The sequence below is a fragment of the Pristis pectinata genome, chromosome 2, assembly GCF_009764475.1.
Source record: "Pristis pectinata isolate sPriPec2 chromosome 2, sPriPec2.1.pri, whole genome shotgun sequence".
Classification (NCBI taxonomy): Eukaryota; Metazoa; Chordata; class Chondrichthyes; order Rhinopristiformes; family Pristidae; genus Pristis; species Pristis pectinata.
The window spans coordinates 63,182,819-63,202,416 of NC_067406.1; the positions used below are offsets into that span (position 1 = coordinate 63,182,819).

General features: G+C 39.3%; 2 protein-coding genes across 2 annotated transcripts in view; one reads left to right on the forward strand and one right to left on the reverse strand.

Annotated features, from left to right (window-relative positions):
- Positions 1–1,519, reverse strand: part of spata18 (spermatogenesis associated 18) — a 47,318-nt gene extending 45,799 nt beyond the window's left edge. Inside the window, exon 1 of the mRNA XM_052035921.1 lies at positions 1,410–1,519. Coding sequence (XP_051891881.1) covers positions 1,410–1,496 — 87 coding nt within the window. The 5' untranslated portion in view covers positions 1,497–1,519. The remainder of the gene's footprint in view (positions 1–1,409) is intronic.
- A 4,465-nt stretch (positions 1,520–5,984) lies between these two features.
- Positions 5,985–19,466, forward strand: sgcb (sarcoglycan, beta (dystrophin-associated glycoprotein)). The gene is made up of 6 exons (XM_052035932.1): positions 5,985–6,073; positions 9,296–9,502; positions 11,815–12,000; positions 13,568–13,759; positions 15,141–15,272; positions 15,777–19,466. Exons 1-6 carry the CDS (start codon positions 6,059–6,061, stop codon positions 15,978–15,980), a joined length of 936 nt encoding a protein of 311 aa, XP_051891892.1. The 5' UTR covers positions 5,985–6,058; the 3' UTR covers positions 15,981–19,466.
- The last annotated feature ends 132 nt before the right edge of the window (positions 19,467–19,598 follow it).

A 19,598-nucleotide genomic window follows, 5' to 3' on the forward strand; every position in this document is an offset into this window, starting at 1 on the left:
ATTGGGTCAATTAGGCTTTTATTCACCAGAGTTCAAAAGAATGAAAAGGGATCTCATTGAAATCTACAGAATTCTTACAGGACTGGACAGATTAGATGCAGGAAAGACATTCCCAATGGCAGGAGAGTCCAGGACAAGGGATCACAATCTAAGGTAAATGCTAAGCCATGTAGGACTGAGATAAGGAGAAATCTCTTCTCCCAGATAGTGGCGAACCTGCAGAATTCTCTACCACAGAAGGCAACTGAAGCCAAATCATATTCAAATTATAAATACTTCTTGGGGCTAAAGAGATCAAGGGCTAAGGGGAAAAAGCAGAAAGAGGGTACTAAATTTGGGTGATCAGCCATGATCATATTGAATTGCAGAGTAGGTTTGAAGAGCTAAATGGCCTTATCCTACTCTGATTGTTTAATGTTTCTAAGAAGATTCCTCTACATTTGGGATTTAAGTATTTTTTCATTGTAGGTTGTGGATCATGCAGCTTACATAGCAAGAGTTGTTAACTGTAATATTTAAATAAATGGTTGTACTTGTGACCAAAGTTGCTGAAGACAATTGAATGCAACTCAGTCATGAAAGACATCTCAAAATGCATTTCCAAATGATTAAATATTGTTTAAAATGCACAACCATGAAATTACATATTCCTCATTGAATAAAATTCTAAATAACCTCAGTTTTGTTTCTCGTGCAATTCTTCACAATTTGAAACTGACTCAGATGAATCCTGTGTTTTCCTGCTTCTCCATCCAGTTTAGAAGTGAAATAAAACCAACAATAAATTGCCGTTGCCAGTAATAGATGCAATAAATAGTTGCAAAATGTCACTTTTCACCAATATTTAAACGTCAGCTAAGGACAAAATGTTAAACGCATAAAACATTCGTGCAGGATAAGTGTTAATTCCAGTTTTGCATACTTCACGTAATGACGAATGCAAAGCTGCAAAAAGGGTGCAGAATTCATCCAGCTGGTTTCCACGTTGCCATAGCAACGAGCGTCCTTAGTTACCAAACTCCCGGGAAATCTCCTCGCTACATCGCAAAATTTCTCCAATTACTTCATCAGGACACATTGCAATGTAGATCTAAAAACATTTGCAGTTTCAGTCTATTCAATGAAATGGGAAAATACTTGTTGCAAGTTAAAAGCTATCACTTTGTAAATAAACGCAACCGCGCCACTCAGCGCAAATTAGATTATTTGAACATTTTCGCCAAAATGTAAGTAATTTGTAGATAACGTAATTCTTAATCTATTTCAGTTTGCAAAAAGATGCTCCCGGATCTTGTAGGTTGTACAGTGGCATTCTGATTACTAAAATTACGTCTTTACAGGGACCTTCTGGCAAAATTATCTGGATTACCCAAATGCAAAAAAAAGGACGAAAGTAAAATAAAGCTCACGTGATATTCCTTGTACCAAGATTCAAGTTTATTCTGCAGCAGTTTGTATGTCGTTGTGTTGACCAGCCTTCGCAAAGTATCAGCCATAGCTGAGGAGTAACCACTCACACTTCCCGGGAATAACTTAACTACCACTCAGCTCCAACCCACCTGTACCAGAGAGCTCGCTGCAGTTTTTATATGGGGGGCTGGGGGACATTAGTATTTGGTGTCAGGGACGCTACGCGTGCGCGCTGCTGCTCCTGCGTTTTAGTTGTAGCAACGCTATTTCTTCACTGCAGGCAAATTTGTCACGATCGGTCCTGTCCAATCGCGCTAGAATGTTGATAAAGGCAGGGCACTCTTATTAACAAACTACAATTATAAGTTTTACCAGCATAAGGAGTATTAACATTTTTGCGATTGTTCATGTCTATAGATTTCCCATGCCTGTCCTATTTTTTCCACACATTTCGTTACCTCACTACAAATTAATAGCTTTTATTCTTGAAAAATAATAAAATTTAGAGAAAACAAATATTTTGTTTATAATCATCGGAAATACACTGTAACAAATTGCAATTTCACTGCTTTCAAGATGGCAGAGACCATTCGGCCCACCGTGATCTTGTCGGCTTTCTGTAAAACAAGCCAAATAGTCCCACTTCCTTGCAATGCAGCATTTTCTTTTCTTTCTAAGTGAGTATCCAACTACATTCAAAAGTAACTAATGAAATTGCTCCCAGGTTACTCTAGATCAGAGTAGAAGGGAAAACAGCAAGTTTCATGAGAAATATAGAGATGTTATGGAGTATTTTAAAAATCCCGTAAACACCTATATTGTATGTTCAGTATTATGAACTGCAGTTATTTTTCTGTCTGTACTTTTCAAATTATATATCATGCAGAAGGCTCCCAAATAGTTCAAGTCCATCCTTTGGTTCCCTGCAAGTATTTGAAACAGCAGTGGTATATAATATTCTTAAGAACTGGTTTCCCACCATTGTTAAACTACCAAATGCAATGCATGTACAGTCATTAATATCACTCTGCAGTGGTATAACCCAAAGTGTACTATGTGCCAGTGTGGCGTTTACACGTTCTCCCTGTGGCTGCATGGCTTTCCTCCAGGTGCTCCAATTTCCTGCCACATCCCAAAGATGTGTGAGTTGGTAGGTTAATTGGCCACTGTAAAATTACCCTAGTGTGAAGGTGAGTGGTAGAATTTGGGGGGGGGGGGGCGGGAGGGAGGATTGATGAGAACGTGGAGAGAATAGAAAATGAGATTAACATCGGGTTGGTGTGAATGTGTGGTTGATGCAGATTCAGTGAGCCGAAGGGCCTGTTTCCATGCTGTACCTCTCTGTGACTATGGTGTGCAAGGGAGGGTATTGGCAAGTTTGTGTGTGTGTGTGTGTGTGTGTGTGTGTGTGTGTGTGTGTGTGTGAGAGAGAGAGAGAGAGAGAGAGAGAGAGACATATATATGTGGGCACAGACTGTATAGTAGAGCCTGGTGTTGATTTACCTGGGAGCTCCATGGCATTGGACCAAGCTCTGTCAAGACACATAAGGCTATTGTGCAAAGGCCAACATCAATTGAAAGAATTCAAGTGCAGGTACCTTCTACTTCATGGAGTTGGACAGAAGCCAATCATCCTTAATCCTGAGGGAATGCCTGGGAAGATGAATACAGCTCAGTTCTAGGCCAACATCCGTCATTGTCAGCTCATTCACTGAAACATACAAGATGATGGGCTTATACTTAACATCCACAAAACTAAGACATTCAACCAAACTGCCCCTGTTGAACAATTCTGTCTTCTGACAATAAAGATCTATGATGACAGCTGGAAAACACAGACTAGTTCCTGTATCCCAGGAGTCACGACTTAGTGAAGGTAAACAATGATGATGGAACCCACCACTGTCTCAGTGCATCAGGACAGTGGTGGTTTGAGGATAAGCATCTTTGATGGTTAAGATCTCTACCTGGCACAAAGTTCATGAAAGCAGCCATTCTTGCCCTCCTGCATACTTTGGAAACTTGAACAACTTACAGCAGCACCTTAAAGCACTGATATTTATTTATTAGTCACACGTACATCCAAATACACAGTGAAATGCCTCTTTTTGCGTTACTGAGAATGTGATGGGGGGCAGCCCACAAGTATCGTCATGCTTTCGGCGCCAACATTGCATGCCCACAGCTCCTAACATGCCCACAGCCCCTAACTTGTACGTCTTTGGAAACTAGAGCACCAGAGGAAACCCATGCAGACACAGGGAGAACGTACAAACTCCTTACAGACAGCGGCAGAATTGAACCTGGGTCGCTGGCACCATAATAGTGTTACGTACCAGCAACAATAGAAACACAACGAGCCATGTATAAGTGTTAGAATCTATTTATTAATAACTACTTGTAATCATAAGAGAAATAAAAATGTTAGATAGTAAACATTGACCCCAAAAATAAACTCTGTGTGTGTGTGTGTGTGTGTGTGTGTGTGTGTGTGTGTGTGTGTGGGGCAAGTTCCTAAACCCCAAGTCTAGGAATAGTTCTTTAAAGTTCAGTTTAGCAAGTCATAAGGTAGAACGATGAGCAAAGGCTTCTGAAAACCACAGTACATTGTAGAGAGAACGTAGAGAAAATTTACAAAATCCACAAGTTCCACGATGGAACCCATACGACACCTCAATCACCAAAGATCTCCATTGCTTTGTTCCAAAGTATCTGCCACACCAAGGGCACTCGATTCGTGGCTGCCCACAGATATACCTGCTTTCCAGTACAGGTTAACAATAAAGTGGACTCCACAAATTGCTCCAAAAATCCATACATGGATTGTATAGTGACAGTCACAGCTATTGTTCTTCATCCAAAGATACAGAGACCAGCAGTCAGTGTCACTCTCTCTCTCCCTCTCCATCTCGCTATGCAACTGCCAGTACACTCCAGTTATAGTTTTTTTTTCTCGCAGTAGTCAGATAAAATCACACACACTACTACACGACTGTCCAGGTGCCTTAAAGGGACACTCACCAAGTAGCAACCTGGCTCGTAACAATAGCGTTATGCTAACCGCTACTAATGATGCCTCTGCAAAATTTTCCAAATCCACTGATAGGATGAGTAAACCAATTGCACAATTCTTCACAGGCCAATATCCCAGCATTGACACCCTAATTACAATCAGTTGGCTGTTGGCCTGGTCAGGTCATTTGCATGCCAGACACCAAACTCCCAAACAAGCCACTCTACGGTCCGAAGAATGGTCCTGACCGAAAATGTTGACTGTTTTTCTCCACAGGTGCTGTCTGACCTGCTGAGTTCCTCCTGCATCTTGTTTTTTCAAGGCACTCTATTTTCTACAGTAGTGGTCCTCAACAACAGAACACAACAAATGACCTTCTGCACTACAATGGACTTGTCTCTGATTGTGTTTTTTTTTGTACTAATGTCTTGTGTTGCACGGTTTTCTTTCCTCTTCACTGTCTTGTATAATTTACATTTTGTACGTTATCTGAACCTACATGCCTGTGAGGCTGCTGCAAGCAAGTTTTTCATTGTACCTGTATGTCACCTTACTTGTGTACATGACAATAATTCAACTTGACAATAAACTCCACTTGATTTGACTACTAGAAATTACAGAGCAGATAGAGGGAAAGATTCAAGGATGTGCTTAAAGCAATGTCCTCCTGGGAATCTTTAGCCCATGCCTGCTTAAAATGGAGAAAGAGCATCCAGAATGGATTTAGAAACACCTTCTTCCCCTCCGCCTTCAGATTTCTGAATGGTCCATGAACCCTACCTCATTATTCCTTTTTAGCACTGTTTATTTATTTTTGTAATTTATAGTAATTTTTATGTCTTTGCACTGTACTGCTGCTGCAAAACAACAAATTTCACATCATCAGGCACAGTAGTGTAGTGGTCAGTGTGACGCTATTACAGTGCCTGCGACCCAGGTTCAATTCCCGCTGCTGTCTGCAAAGAGTTTGTACGTTCTCCCTGTGTCTGCGTGGGTTTCCCCCGGGTGCTCCGGTTTCCTCCCACATTCCAAAGACGTACGGGTTAGGAAGTTGTGGGCATGCTATGTTGGCGCTGGAAGCGTGGCGACACTTGCAGGCTGCCCCCAGAACACTCTGCGCAAAAGATGCATTTCACTGTGTTTCGATGTACATGTGACTAATAAAGAAATCTTATCATGTAAGTCAGTGACAATAAACCTGATTCTGAGAACCTGGAGGCCCTGCATCTGGAGCGCACAGTGGCCTTGCAGAAGCGCCGTGAGATGCGCACTGCCTCACAAACCAGACGCCCGACCCAGCAACCCGCCCCTCCCCCGCTCCAGCTGCAGGGGAGTCCGTGGTTCCCACTTTGGCCCCATTCGCCACCCCAGAACTCACAAAACCGGAGTGGAAGCAAATCATCCTTGATCCTGATGGAATGCCTAAAACAGAATGGTCAAAATATTTATTTAAAGTGTGTGCTTGTTTTAATCCACTGTTACTTAGATCGGCAAAGCCCGGTTTCACAGCGAAACCGTGTGCCAACAAGACTCCAACAATCACAGACCTCCCCTGCCCAGGTTCAGGCGTCCGGACTCCCCCCGGCAGCTGCTGGTGGTACAGGCCGGGAGGGCGGGGCTTCTGAATGGGACAAGATGGCGGCGGAGCAGGTGAGGGAGCGAGTCTGACGGAAAACAGGGAGGGAGAACGGGCGGGGAGGGGGGCAGATCTTGTGAGCAATTGCTCTGCTTTGATTTCAGAAAGCTGTTGCAATGTTATGGTATTGTGATCCTTTGCAGTTTAGTGTCATGGGGGAAAGGTCCCCCCCCCCCCCAACAGGGACAGTTGTGATTGGGAATGCATTGCCAGAAAGTGTGGTGGACGTAGGATCCAGTAATCCAATTCATTGCTGAAAGTCATAATAAATGAAGATTTAACAAAAAAGTAACAGCACTCTGGTGAGAACAAGGTATTGCGAACAATTGAATTGCTCCATAGGTTTGATGGACCGAGTGGCCTCCTTTTGTTACAAACCTGATGGGCTAAATGATCTCCTCTGCTGTTGTGATTCTGTAATTCCACACTCTCCTTTCTTATTCCCTGTAGCAATGTCATCACCAATGTTAACAAGGAAAAATTTGCCTATCTCTTTTGCTGCTTTGTGGTAAACAGAAACACAGCATACAAGTGGGTGTGCATTTTCCTGGGTCATCCTTTAATTTTAAGATAATAAACCAAATCTGCACTCTGACCTTGTAAAACAAGTCCTTGTGGATCCTGGAAGTTCTGTACTTTTTGTAAGCCTTACTGAAATGGTAAAAGTTTGGGGGGAGTGGACTCATACCTTCCATTAGGAATCTCTTGAGACTGATGTGGCCATTATTTCATGATGACTTGTTCCTGCTACGGTCTAATCGCAAATTAGACTGATGGGGTAGAATGATTGTATCTGCTTTGTTGGTTTGTAACCATCTTAATGGAGTTGTTTAGAGGTGAGCATGCTGCCATTATGAACAATATTATTATTCATTATTTCCTGCCACATCACTATTGTTGGACATTGGCTTCTTGTGTGACTCTCCATTAATTAATATGGAAGTGCATCTGATGACAGCAGTGAAATCCTAAAATATAGCTGATGATGTCTCAATAATGGGACGTCAGAAAAGGTTGCAAGCTTCTGGAACCACAATGCCAGACTGCCTCTGTTATAACAGCTTGTGCACTAAGTTAGCCTAGAGCTGTTGCTTTCTCAAAAATTGACTTTTAATGTTTATCAAGGACTTTCAGATGGAGATGTTGAATTGCCCCATAGACCATTGGCTGCACATGCATTTAACGATCTGAAGGGATCTTTGTAAATGCCAGATTACAAACAGTGGTATAGTTAATCTAGAGGAAAACAAGATGAATGGTTAGGTTGTTTTGCTGATGGATTTGAGAGTGAAATGGGTTTCATGCATGTTTTTGGCAGGTTGGAGCCAATTCACCCGAACTCCTCTGTGCTCCAGTGTCTAGCTATCCCACAAAAACCTAATGGGTCAGGTTGGACATCAAAAAAATCATAATTCCTTGGACTCGGGTCAAATTGGGCAGGGCCAGCTTTTTATAAATTAATGCACTCAGTGCTGTGGAACACGATAGGACATGCTGCCTGCAAATAGCCAGGAGAATGCAAGGAGCATAGGAAGCTGTTCCCGTTTCTCAGCATATCACATTATTGTAGACCTTGCCTACTTGTACCGAACTGATAAATCCTCGGGTTAAATTTGGATTGACCCTTGTTGAGTCTGGTTCTGGTTTGATATTAATTTTGCCTGTTTCAAAGTGGACTACAGCACTGCATGGTACTATGGTTGAAATAGAGAAGGTAAGCCTGCAGCTGATTTTTTTTTTACCCTTTGACTTTCTAACTTCCACACTCCATAGAACCATAGAACCATACAGCACAAAACAGGCCCTTCGGCCCACCATGTTGTGCCATCCATCAGACCACCCTCACACTACCTAACCCCTTCCTCCCGCATATCCCTGTATCTCACGTTCCTCCATATGCCTATCCAACAAGCCCTTGAACCTGTTCAATGTATCTGCCTCCACCACCACCCCAGGCAGTGCATTCCATGCACCAACCACTCTTTGGGTGAAAAACCTCCCTCTGACATCTCCCCTGAACCTCCCACCCATAACCTTGAAGCCATGACCTCTCGTCTTGAGCATTGGTGCCCTGGGAAGGAGGCGCTGACTGTCTACTCTATCTATTCCTCTCAATATTTTATATACCTTTATCATGTCTCCTCTCATCCTCCTCCTTTCCAGTGAATAAAGCCCTAGCACCTTAAGCCTCTCCTCATATTCAATACTCTCCAATCCAGGCAGCATCCTGGTAAATCTCCTCTGCACCCTCTCCAACGCCTCCACATCCTTCCTATAATGAGGCGACCAGAACTGAACACAGTACTCTAAGTGTGGCCTAACTAGAGTTTTGTAAAGCTGCATCATCACCTCGCGGCTCTTAAACTCAATCCTGCGACTTATGAAAGCCAACATCCCATTGGCCTTCTTAACTGCTCTTTCCACCTGTGAGGCAACTTTCAATGAACTGTGAATATGAACCCCCAGATCCCTCTGCTCCTCCACACTGCCAAGTACCTTGCCATTTACCCAGTACTCTGCCCTGGAGTTTGTCCTTCCAAGTGTGGCATGAGAGAAATAGTTTGAAGGATCAATGCTCTTCTAACTTAAAAAGAAGCATGAAAGGAGAATGCAGTCAAATTGGATGTCAGTGTGCTGACTATTTTGTAGGAGATGCCAGATGCAAGAGCAGAATGTGGTTAGCTCATGGTGTGACTGGTGATTGACATGGAATTTGCTTCATTTTGTGTATACAGTAGCTATTGTAATAATTATAGAATGGTTTTTGAAAATGTAGCTGATAAGAAAATGTGAGTTGTGCACATTTTCTTCCTGTAAAGCTGCATCCTGTCTGAGCCATTTCTACCAATGAAATATATCCCCAGGCTCTCTTTTATTCCCTGGCACTTTAAATCAGAAGACCTTTAGAATTTTGTTTGGAAATATTTGTCTATTCATTTCGAAAGATATTGTTGTTTTATTTGCCTGTTCTTTGTCGTGGTGTGGCAAATCTTGGAATGAAGGAACACAGACTGGATACCTACGAAGAATATTTACAAATACAGTATTTATCCATAACTTAGACCTTCAACCAATATCTTTCAATTTAGGACATTTTCAGTCGATGTATTCAGTAAGGGATCTAAGCTGATTCAGAGGAAAACATGATGTATTCTTTTAATGAGGAACTGTTTAAAAACAATCATGTTAGTTGCTAAGTTAATTTTGGGCATTATTTTCTTTGCTTTTTTTTCCAGAGTTCAAATGGCCCTGTCCGTCGCTCCATGCATGAGAAAGCAGTTGACCGTAGAAATATAAATAAGGAGCACAATAGCAACTTCAAGGCTGGATATGTTCCCATTGATGAAGAAAGACTGCACAGGACAGGGTTACGAGGTCGTAAGGGTAATCTGGCGATTTGTGTAATTGCCCTTATGTTTATCCTGGCAGTGATTAACTTAATTGTAAGTATTTTGTTTTGGCAATATTTTGACAATAAATGATATTGATATAAATACAAGAATAAAAATATTCTTAGAATTATTCTGAGACAGCACAGTGGCGCAGCTAGTCGAGCTGCTGTCGCACCATGCCAAAGACCCAGGTTCGATCCTGGCTTCCAGTACTGTGTATGTGGAGTTTGCACTTATCACTGTGTTGGTTTCCTTCAAGTAGTCTGGTTTCCTTCCATATCCCAAAGGTGTATGGGTTGATAGATTAAATGGCCACTGTAAATTGCCCTCATCATTCAGATGATGGGAGTGTAGAAAGAATAAAATGGGTTAGGGTAGGATTAGTATAAAAATAGGTGTTTGATGGTGTATGTGAATTTGATACACCCAAGGGCCTGTTTCCCTGCTGTAGGTTTCTACAACATAAAATCCGAGTGTCAAATCTAAAAGTTTTAACTTTCCAGCACTTCCATTAAATGTTAGCAAATCTGCAGCAGCTTTTTGTCGTGAACATCTTGTAGTGATTTTGAACTTAAGGTTGTTAAAATATTGGCTATTGCAATAATGTGCAAATCATTTTTATTTGCAAGCAATGGTTACTATGCTGGTTGCATACTTAAGTTCCAAATCCAGAATGTTGCTTTGATACATTGCATTCATGTGTCTAACACTGAAATTTGATGCATTGTCTAAGGTACAAGTGCATGCAGTGTGGCTTATCTTTAATGTTTATCTTCTCCTTTGGTCTTTGCTGTATTTTTATGTTGGACTTTTTTTTTACTTAAAACTTCATAAGTTGACAAGTAAGGAATTGAATGTTTTTGTATCTCAAATAAGGCATGATGTTATTGTGCAATCTGATGTACAGTCCCCTTTGTTGTTATATTTGTTCTTCATGGGATGCAATCCTGGTATAGTATTGTCAGAGTCAAGTTTATTTTCATGTTCACAAGTATATGCATGCACAGATGCAATGAAAAACTTACTTGCAGCAGCATCACAGGCACATAGTATCATATAAGCAGCATTCAGAAGAAAAACATAAATTATACACAATTTTTACAAGAAAGAACACAATTAGAACAAAAAAAAGTCCATTTTAGTGCATAGTGATCATAGTGTTGCTAAACTGTAGTGATTAGGGTTGTGCCAGTTGGTTTAAGAACTGAATGGTTGAAGGGAAGTAGCTGTTCTTGAACTGGTGGTGTGGTACTTCAGGCTTCTATACTTCCTGCCTGATGGTAGCTGCGAGAAGATGGCATGGCCTGGATAGTGGGGATCTTTGATGGATGTTGTCTTCATGAGGCAGCACTTCTGTAGATACCAGCAATGGTGGGGAGGAATGTGCCTGTGATGTATTGGGCCGAGTCAACTACTCTCCGCAGCATTTTGCTGCACATTCAAAATTTGTTGCATCATGGTCTAGTATGGCAATCAGGATACTTTCAACGGTACCTCTGTAAAAGTTTAAGAGTGTTCAATGACATGCCGAACCTCCTTAAGCACCTATGAAAGTAAAGATGCTGGAGCACTTCCTTGTGATTGCATCTATGTGCTGGGCCCAGGACATCTATATGTTAATGCCCAGGAACTTAAAGCTGCTGATTCCACTATCGATCACCCAACATAGACTGGCACATGTTCACCCTCCTTCCCCTTCCTGAAGTCAACAATCAGCGCTTCAGTTTTACTGATGTTGAGCGAGATGAACCATTCCAGTGCAAATTACTAGTAGGTAAATACCTATAAATTAAATATTTCGGGCAGTCTTTCCCATAAAGCAGGGAGGAAGACAAGGAAGAAAGAAGAGCAAGAGCAAAAAAAGCAAAATTCTCATCCTTTGTTTGAATCTCTGTGTTTTGCTTTCCCTTTGTCTATGGAACTTGCTCCACTCCTGCAGTCCTCCAAGATCATTTGTGGTTTTTGCCCTGAGATATTTTCTCCATTTTTGTTTTAAAGAGCTGTAAATTTATGAAATTGTGCTAAAATAATTCTGTGTTGTTTTGAAAGCAATTTAGCTCTTCGCCTGTGTTTGGGGGGTGGGGTATGGCACCCATTTGCAAGAAAGAATCTATGAAAGGTAATCCTACATTCTTGAATTGGAAGGCAGTAAAAGCTATTCCAAGGAATATTTTAAGAAGTTCAAATGGAAAAATCATCTTCAAAGAAGCAATACATTTAAAATTGTTTAACACAAAGTAAAACCATGGCTGGATTGCACTACTTAACAAGTTATAGAACTGGAAAAATAATTGCTATGAGGGTATTGCACTGCACCATTTTAGCAATGGAACACAAAGCTAATGTGACTGTTACTATTTCAGATTACACTTGTTATCTGGGCTGTAATTCGAATTGGCCCCAATGGTTGTGACAGTATGGAGTTCCATGAGGAGGGCTTGTTACGGTTCAAACAGGAGTCTGACATGGGAGTAGTGTATCCCATGCACAAGAGCACAGTGGGAGGAAGAAGAGATGAAGACTTGTTGATCACTGGCAACAATCAACCAGTAAGCTGAAATTTTTATATTCTATAGTTTACAATTACAGTGAAGGATAATCAAAATGGAGTTTAGAAAAGCACTGAGGCTATCAAAAGCCTTAAACTAGATATGGAGAGGGAGCATACACATGAATTGACATAGTACTGGCCTGTTTGTCCATCATGTATACTGAGAATATACACTGAAATGAACTTGCAGTTGATCATCTGTCTAGGGAATCAATGACAGTCACGTTCTTACTTAGCTGGCCAGCTGTGAAGTTAATTTTTTTTCAACCATCCAAGACAATTTTATTCCAAAATGTTCTGACTATACAGAGTTGCAGGTTTGGTTGACCACATACTTGTGTCACGTTTCTGATCACAGTCTCTTAAGAAGTAACCAACTAGTATGAGAAACAAGTACACTATTAATGTGTAGATATCTGATTAGTCTTTGTCTAAATATTAATAACAGTGGACAGGTTGGAGGAGCAATACCTTGTATTCCGCCTTGGTAGTCTCCAACCTGACAACCTCAACATCTATTTCTCTGACTTCTGGTAACCCCTCCCCTTCCCCCCCCCCCCTTTTTTTCCCTTATCCCTGTAGCCCACTCACCCCTTCTCTTTCCCCTGATCTGCCCATCTATTCCCCACCTCCCTCCCATTTTTCCATGATCTACTGTCCTCTCCTACCAGATTCCTCCTCCTTCAACCCTTTACCTCTTCTGTCACCCCTCAGCTTCTTGCATCACTCCCTTTCATTTCCCCCCTCCCCTTCCCACCTACTTTCCCCCTCTCACCTGGACTTGCCTATCGCCTACTAGCTCGTACTCCTCCCCTGACCTTCTTATTCTGGCTTCTGCTTTCCAGTCCTGATGAAGGGTCTCGACCCAAAATGTCGACTGTTTATTTCCCTCTATAGATGCTGCCTGACCTACTGAGTTCCTCCAGCATCTTGTGTGTGTTGCTCCAGATTCCAGTGTCTTAATAACAGTGGATATGTTTTGAGTGCCCTATTTTTAAAAAAAAATTGTATTAATACAACAAAAGCAGGATTTTGTATATGAATATAGTGTAAGTATTAGTACATTCAAGCTGAACTACAAAATTTGTTGAATATAAGCCTAGAAAAAGAATCCAACTACTATGCCATCTATATTAATTTTAAAAAAAGCTATATGATTACAATACAACATTTTAGTACTTTTTTGTAGTGCATGTACATTTAAGTCTTTTAAGCTTTGTTTCACCTGTCATTTCATATTGTTGGAAGGAGAGTGGAGAGAAAGTTATTGATCTGTATCTTTATCTCTTCTGGTAGCTCTCAAGTAAATTTTGTGGTGTCAAGAGTAACTTGGGGTGTTTTCTATCCTTTGGGGCAAGCCCAGCTTATGCTGCTTCTCTCAATTTGTAGAGCAGTTACTGTGGATCCTACCCTAAGAATAGCCTTTTTATATCCACCAAGGTATTTATAGGTATTTATTTGGTAACTTAGTGTGACAAAATAAAATCTGAGTTCCTATGCAATACATTGTTTTGCTTATTAATGTATCCTATGTATTAACAACTTCTGTTTCTATGCCCATTTAGGTGGTGTTTCAGCAGGGAACAACAAAACTTAGTGTAGAGAAGGACAAAACCTCTATCACCAGTGATATTGGCATGTCTTTTGTTGATCCCCGGACCCAGAAAACTGTGTTCAGCACTGACTATGACACTCACGAGTTTCATTTGCCCAAAGGTGTGAAGACGCTAAATGTACTAAAGGCATCCACAGAAAGGGTTAGTGTCCAATTTGTTTTTTTTAACCCCAGTTTTAAAGATAATTAGCCCATAAATTTGATGACAGGGCATCTTTTCAGCACTTCATGAGAAAAGTAGATCAATTATTTCCAGGAGTATTCTTGCCTGTTTTGCTTTAGAATTCATCCTCCACATTATCACTTGATTGACTTGTCCAGTGTGTGTGTGTAGAATGAAGTCCCGATGATCACTGTACTATGCAGCTCTAATTGGTCCTCCTACTCTGTTTGACATATACTCATTTCCCCCCCACCCCAATGTGTTGCTCCAGTAGAATCTAATGCTAGATGCATGTTATCATCTTTATGATATTATATTTTTCTAGAAAACCATATCAGTGGTACCACAACATTAAATATTTGATATTTGTTTGAACTCATTGCAGGATAAATCATTTACAGATCACAAAACTTTTCAGAATGGTGGAAGTTGCATTAAATTTCTTGGGGACTCATTTCCAAACTGTCCTTAAAATTAGGAATTGTAAAACTGGACTTGGTGCATCTCAGACTATTTGCTGAAACTTACTTCAGTGTGAACTATGAATTGTGAGATGGTAATTTTGAAGTAATGTGCACTTGTGACGCACTGAAAGAAATCCTGTTATGTTTGGGGGGGAACCGTATAAATATACAGATCTTCCTTCTTGTATCACATATTTAAAAATAGCTTAAGTATGGCCTCTTTCTAAACTATAGTCTCGACTTTCAACTCTCTTCCAATCTTAGTAACTCCCATTAACTCTGTAAGACTCTTAACTAATGAAATCATGGAGTACAATTAGAAATACTTTATACCAGGTTCTGAGCTTTATTGACTTTTCTCTTCTAATGCCACTCTTTCCACAATAAATACATAATACCTATTTGTTCTTGAAACACAATTTGCATTCCACTTACGAAATGTCTGATGTACTGTTGATCTATTTTTATCCAAATACTTGTTTCACTCACTTTCCTGTACTTGCATGTGTCCATTGCAATGATATTCATTTAGCTTGTGTAAATATAGATAGGTATGCATGCCTTATTTTAACTTGGCTCATGAATGACAAATGTCATGTCCTGTGGGTATCACATTTATCAATATATTTATGCACACTCACTTTTATGGGATTTCAGAAGAGAGAAAAATTATCCACTAATTCTATAGTTGCTTTCTTTTTGCAGAAATTGATTTTTAAGTATATCCCTGTTCTTGCAGTGCCATAACTTTTCTTTTTGCCATACAACACTTTAATAACAGCTGGTACCAGGAGTAGATCCTGTGTAATTTCCACAAGAACTAAATTTGTATAATATGCCTTCATTTGTATAAAAATATTCAATGTACTTTGAAATATTTAAACTGTTCTTTTTAGATAACAAGCAATCATAGCACAGATCTCCATATTCATTCTGGTGGCCGCGTGATTGTGCGTGGAAATGAAGGGGTCTTTATCATGGGTAAAACCATTGAATTCCGCATGAGGGATAACATGGAACTCAAGGCAGTAAGTGCAGAGATTTCTGGTAATGTTGTCTAAATATTTATGAATTTTAACTTGCTCTTTGTAAGTGGGTAATAATTTGAATTGCTCATAACTTATAATATTTGTGCAAAATAAATTTTCAAAAACATTTAAAGTGCAGTGTGTATTGCTAATTTGTTGCTAACTCAAGTAATGTTAAACATTTAATACATTTGCCAGTATTTTACTCTGGAGTTTGTAATAGATGAGTGAATGGGGAGCAGAGAGAAAGAAAATTACATTGGCTTCTCAAACTAGAACCCAGTCCATTGCTTTTAAATTGAGTGCTTGGTGTTTGAAATGTCATGGAGAGAACTAAAAGTGAAAGTATGAGAACGTTTTGAATGCTTTAGGGCTTGGCTACTCAAAAGTTTCACATTAGAAATTTAAGTTACTAATTCCCTTTTCAGTTTTCAATGAAATGTAGACATTGTATTCCTAATGTTCCAAAATGTGTTAATAATGACGTACTATAACTTTATTTAGGTAAACAGTATTATTCTTAATGGGACTGTAATGATCAACACATCACGGCTTCCAAATTCATCAACTGGAGAGTTCCTGGTAGATGATGGCTGGGAGCGCTACAAACTTTGCATGTGTGCAGATGGAACACTCTTCCGAGTCCAGGTGAAAAGCAAAAATACAGGCTGCCAAACATCCAATAACCCCTGCGGAATTGTGCTATAAGGATTGCAATCTACAAGAGATTAAGGAATGAGGTTGACTGTAGTGCACTATCGTAATGTTTCATAGGAAAAGAGGTCAATTTAATGCAGAATAATCACCACTAACTGCTCCGTTATATAACTTTCATTTGTGAATAGTGACTGGTAAAATATTGGTAATGTGCTACAAAAAAAGTCTGCACTGTACCAAGAAAGGAACTAAAGAGTAGACCATCTTTATTCCTACTCTAATCAAATAGCTTCCTATAGAATTAACCAACAGGACTTTTCAACGAATTAAAAGTTCCTTTCTAACAGTAATTATTTTTCTTAAGTATTATCAGTAACAATGTTTAGTTTTCCAAATCAGACTCTACTTCAATTCAAGTTCAGCAACATGTATTAAAATGAATGTATGATATCAATGAAGCAATTTATATTAATTTTAGAACGAGGAAAATCTTGTCAAAGCTAGACAATACAATTGCTGTTGAAAACTTACAATTTGTTTCTACATGTTAGATTTTTGCAAAAAGGTACAAATCAAACACAGTCAGAGACAAGTCCATGGTAGGTGTTCCATTGCTGAGATAAGGTTAGGGTTGTGCAAAGCTTTAAGAACCAGATGGTTGTAGGAAAGTAGGTCAAATGGGTACGTCAGAGAACTTCCATTATAAACAAATTCTTAAGTAATCATGTATCCACTCTGACTTTGCCATGCTTGCATGTCCTTTACCAAACTTTGGTTTTTAGGGTAATTTTTAAAATCACTGCAGATGCCAAACTAGTATTTATAGGTGAGCTTGGATTTTGGCCAGTGCTATGTGAACTTGTTAATTTCTTCCAGTTAATTCTAATGAATAAGTGATTTTAAGGTAGAAGACGTGGAACACAGTTCTTTTTAGCTCTAGGTAGGTTTGCATTTGGGGGTAGTGGGAAGAGTGCTGTGGCGTATCCCATATCATAATAGGGACATTGCTCTATTTTCCAAACTACAGAAAATAGGCATCTTGTTAAGGTTTATATAGAAGATCCATTTTTGTATAAACAACTGAAACAAAATGTAAGATAGTACAATCACATTAGCAAGTAAGGATTAGATCTTATTCTTTAAAGGGTACAAAGTCAGGCATTGCTTGATCCTTGCTCTGTCTTGACCTCTATGCACCTGAGTGACAACCTTCCCATTGGTTTTGGACTATGGATAAAATTGGACAGTTAAATTATTCCAAACCGATGAGATCAGTTTGACATAATTGGACCTCCATGCATTTCACAGCACACCTATATTCTGTAACTGCAGTAAACCCAATTTAGTTGTATAATGATTGTTTTTTCCCAGAGAGATCAGTCACCAAATATCCATTGTATGGTGGTCCTGTGTTCCAAACTGTAACAAACATTTGTCACTAACAAAAAAGCAGTTAGTTATTGTCACTTATTTCCATTATCAAGTTTTAACAAGCTTTCTTTTGGCATTTGTGCTTCACACTTATTATATGACAGTGTTACTTAGATTATTGGTTTTTAATCACTCTTATTCAGTATTATGTATCAACAAAATGTAAAGTACATTGAGCTGTAATGATGCAGCAGCTTTGCTGTTCTCTTTAGGCTGATTTTTTTTTTAAATTAGTGTGATCACTTATTTGGAAAACCAAATGATGGAACAGATTTAGTTATTGGCATTAAGTACTGGTAAATATCTCATGATTCTGGCATATAGTTTACTACAGCTTAATTGATTAAAAGTTTGATCCTGCACTCCTACATAAAACAGGAACTGCCAGTTATTAAAATGATTTCAGGTAGCTTTTGGTTTTACTGGCATATTTTAGTTTTAAACTATTGTTCATATATTGCATGACATTGAATTTTCAGTTTTAAAAATGAGGGAAATGACAAATGAATTCCAGCTTTTAATGGAACTTGTTCAAATCAGCTGACCGTGTAGCTGTCTGTGAAATCAATTTTGGAAAGATCATTTGCTTCTTATCATCTATTCAACTTTTCTATGAAAACTAAAGTTTAGAGGGGATATTCACACTATCACTTAAGAATGTCTAAGCTTTGTTTTTTTAAAATTGGTTTAACTTCTTAAATAGCAAGAGGAAAAACCAAAGATTACCCTGGAAAAGATTGCCACGTCCAAAGCCACATGGGAGCCAAAAGGCTACTTAAAACCTTCCATATACAAATCATTTTAAAGAATTAAAACCAGAAAAACTTAAATTGGGACAATTAGAGATCACTAAAGGAAACTAATATTATTCAAAAATATGGTTATGTAATTAGACTGCTTGCGTAAGGTGGTAGCAATAAATTCTCAATGTAGCTTTGTTACCATCTTGTGTGCCATCCAATAAATTGACTGCCAGCTCCCTAGTAGAACAATTCAATTAGCCTCAACCCCTGACTTCTATCTCGTTCCCTTTTCTAAGGCACTGATTCTGTTTATGCTACCTTGACATGCATAAAGTCTGGATCATATCACTGATTAGGTTTTTCCTTTAGTCCCCCTTTCTTTTGGCCAAACTTTTCTATGACTACTGCCCTGTGAACCATCTGCACCTGCAAGCAGCTTCTCTCTGTTGGGCATTAAACCAGTGTTGACCTTGTACAGCTCTATCAGATCTTTTCAACCTTCTAAGATCACTGGTTTCTTCAGTCTAGTATTAGAGCTGAAATGCTCCTCCTTCCAGCATTCAAATAAAATCTCTTGTGCACTCTTCTCAAGACCATCACATCCTTTGCAAAATGTTGCAGCCAGAATCGGATGCAATTCACCAATTGTAGCCTAGCCAGAATTTTGTACAGTTTCAATACAACTTCCCTGCTTTTGTGCTGTACCTTTATTTCTGAATCCTTGGATCACATTTGCTTTACTAACCCATCTCAATGTGCCCTACCACCTTTCAAGAATCTATGCATGGTCCCTGTTCCTGCACACCTTTTACACCTATACTGTGCATAGATTCTCATTCCTACAAAAATTTGTTCAGAAATTTAAGATTTAATTATAACCACCTCCTTTTGAATGTTACTCAAAGATGGGATCTGGATTAATCCTTCTGCTTGAGAGAAAAATATTAAAGGTAAAACAAATTGAAGTTTGGCTGGAGAAGGGCTATAGGAACAAAGTTTACAATTCCTTGGGCATCTTTTCAGGGTGGATAGGTTACATCACACTATCCAGCTGGGAGGTTAGCTAAGGTTTTGGGGGTGGGTTTAAAAGCCAGTTTGCTAGGGGAAAACAGTATTGACAGTGTGCACAAATACATCAGAAATAGGAATTTGACAAAGACAAATGAGAACATGGTTGATGGGGTTGGTGTGTATGTTTGTAAATGCATGGAGCATGGTAAATATATCTGGCTTTATCTTAGCTACATTTGCAGTGTAAATTAGCTTATTGGGATGGACTGCATATTGTACTGTTTATAAATTCAAAGAACTGCCATTGTAACTATTTAAAAAATTGTAGCAGAATAAACACTACTGTATTTAAGGAATTGCCCTTGGAGCTTTCATATTCAGGTATGGAATATTTTCTTGATTTTATTTTAATTTCTGTTGAAATATCAACATGCATTAGAAAATGGGGACAGTACAAGAATTTATCTGGAGACCTTGGGCAATT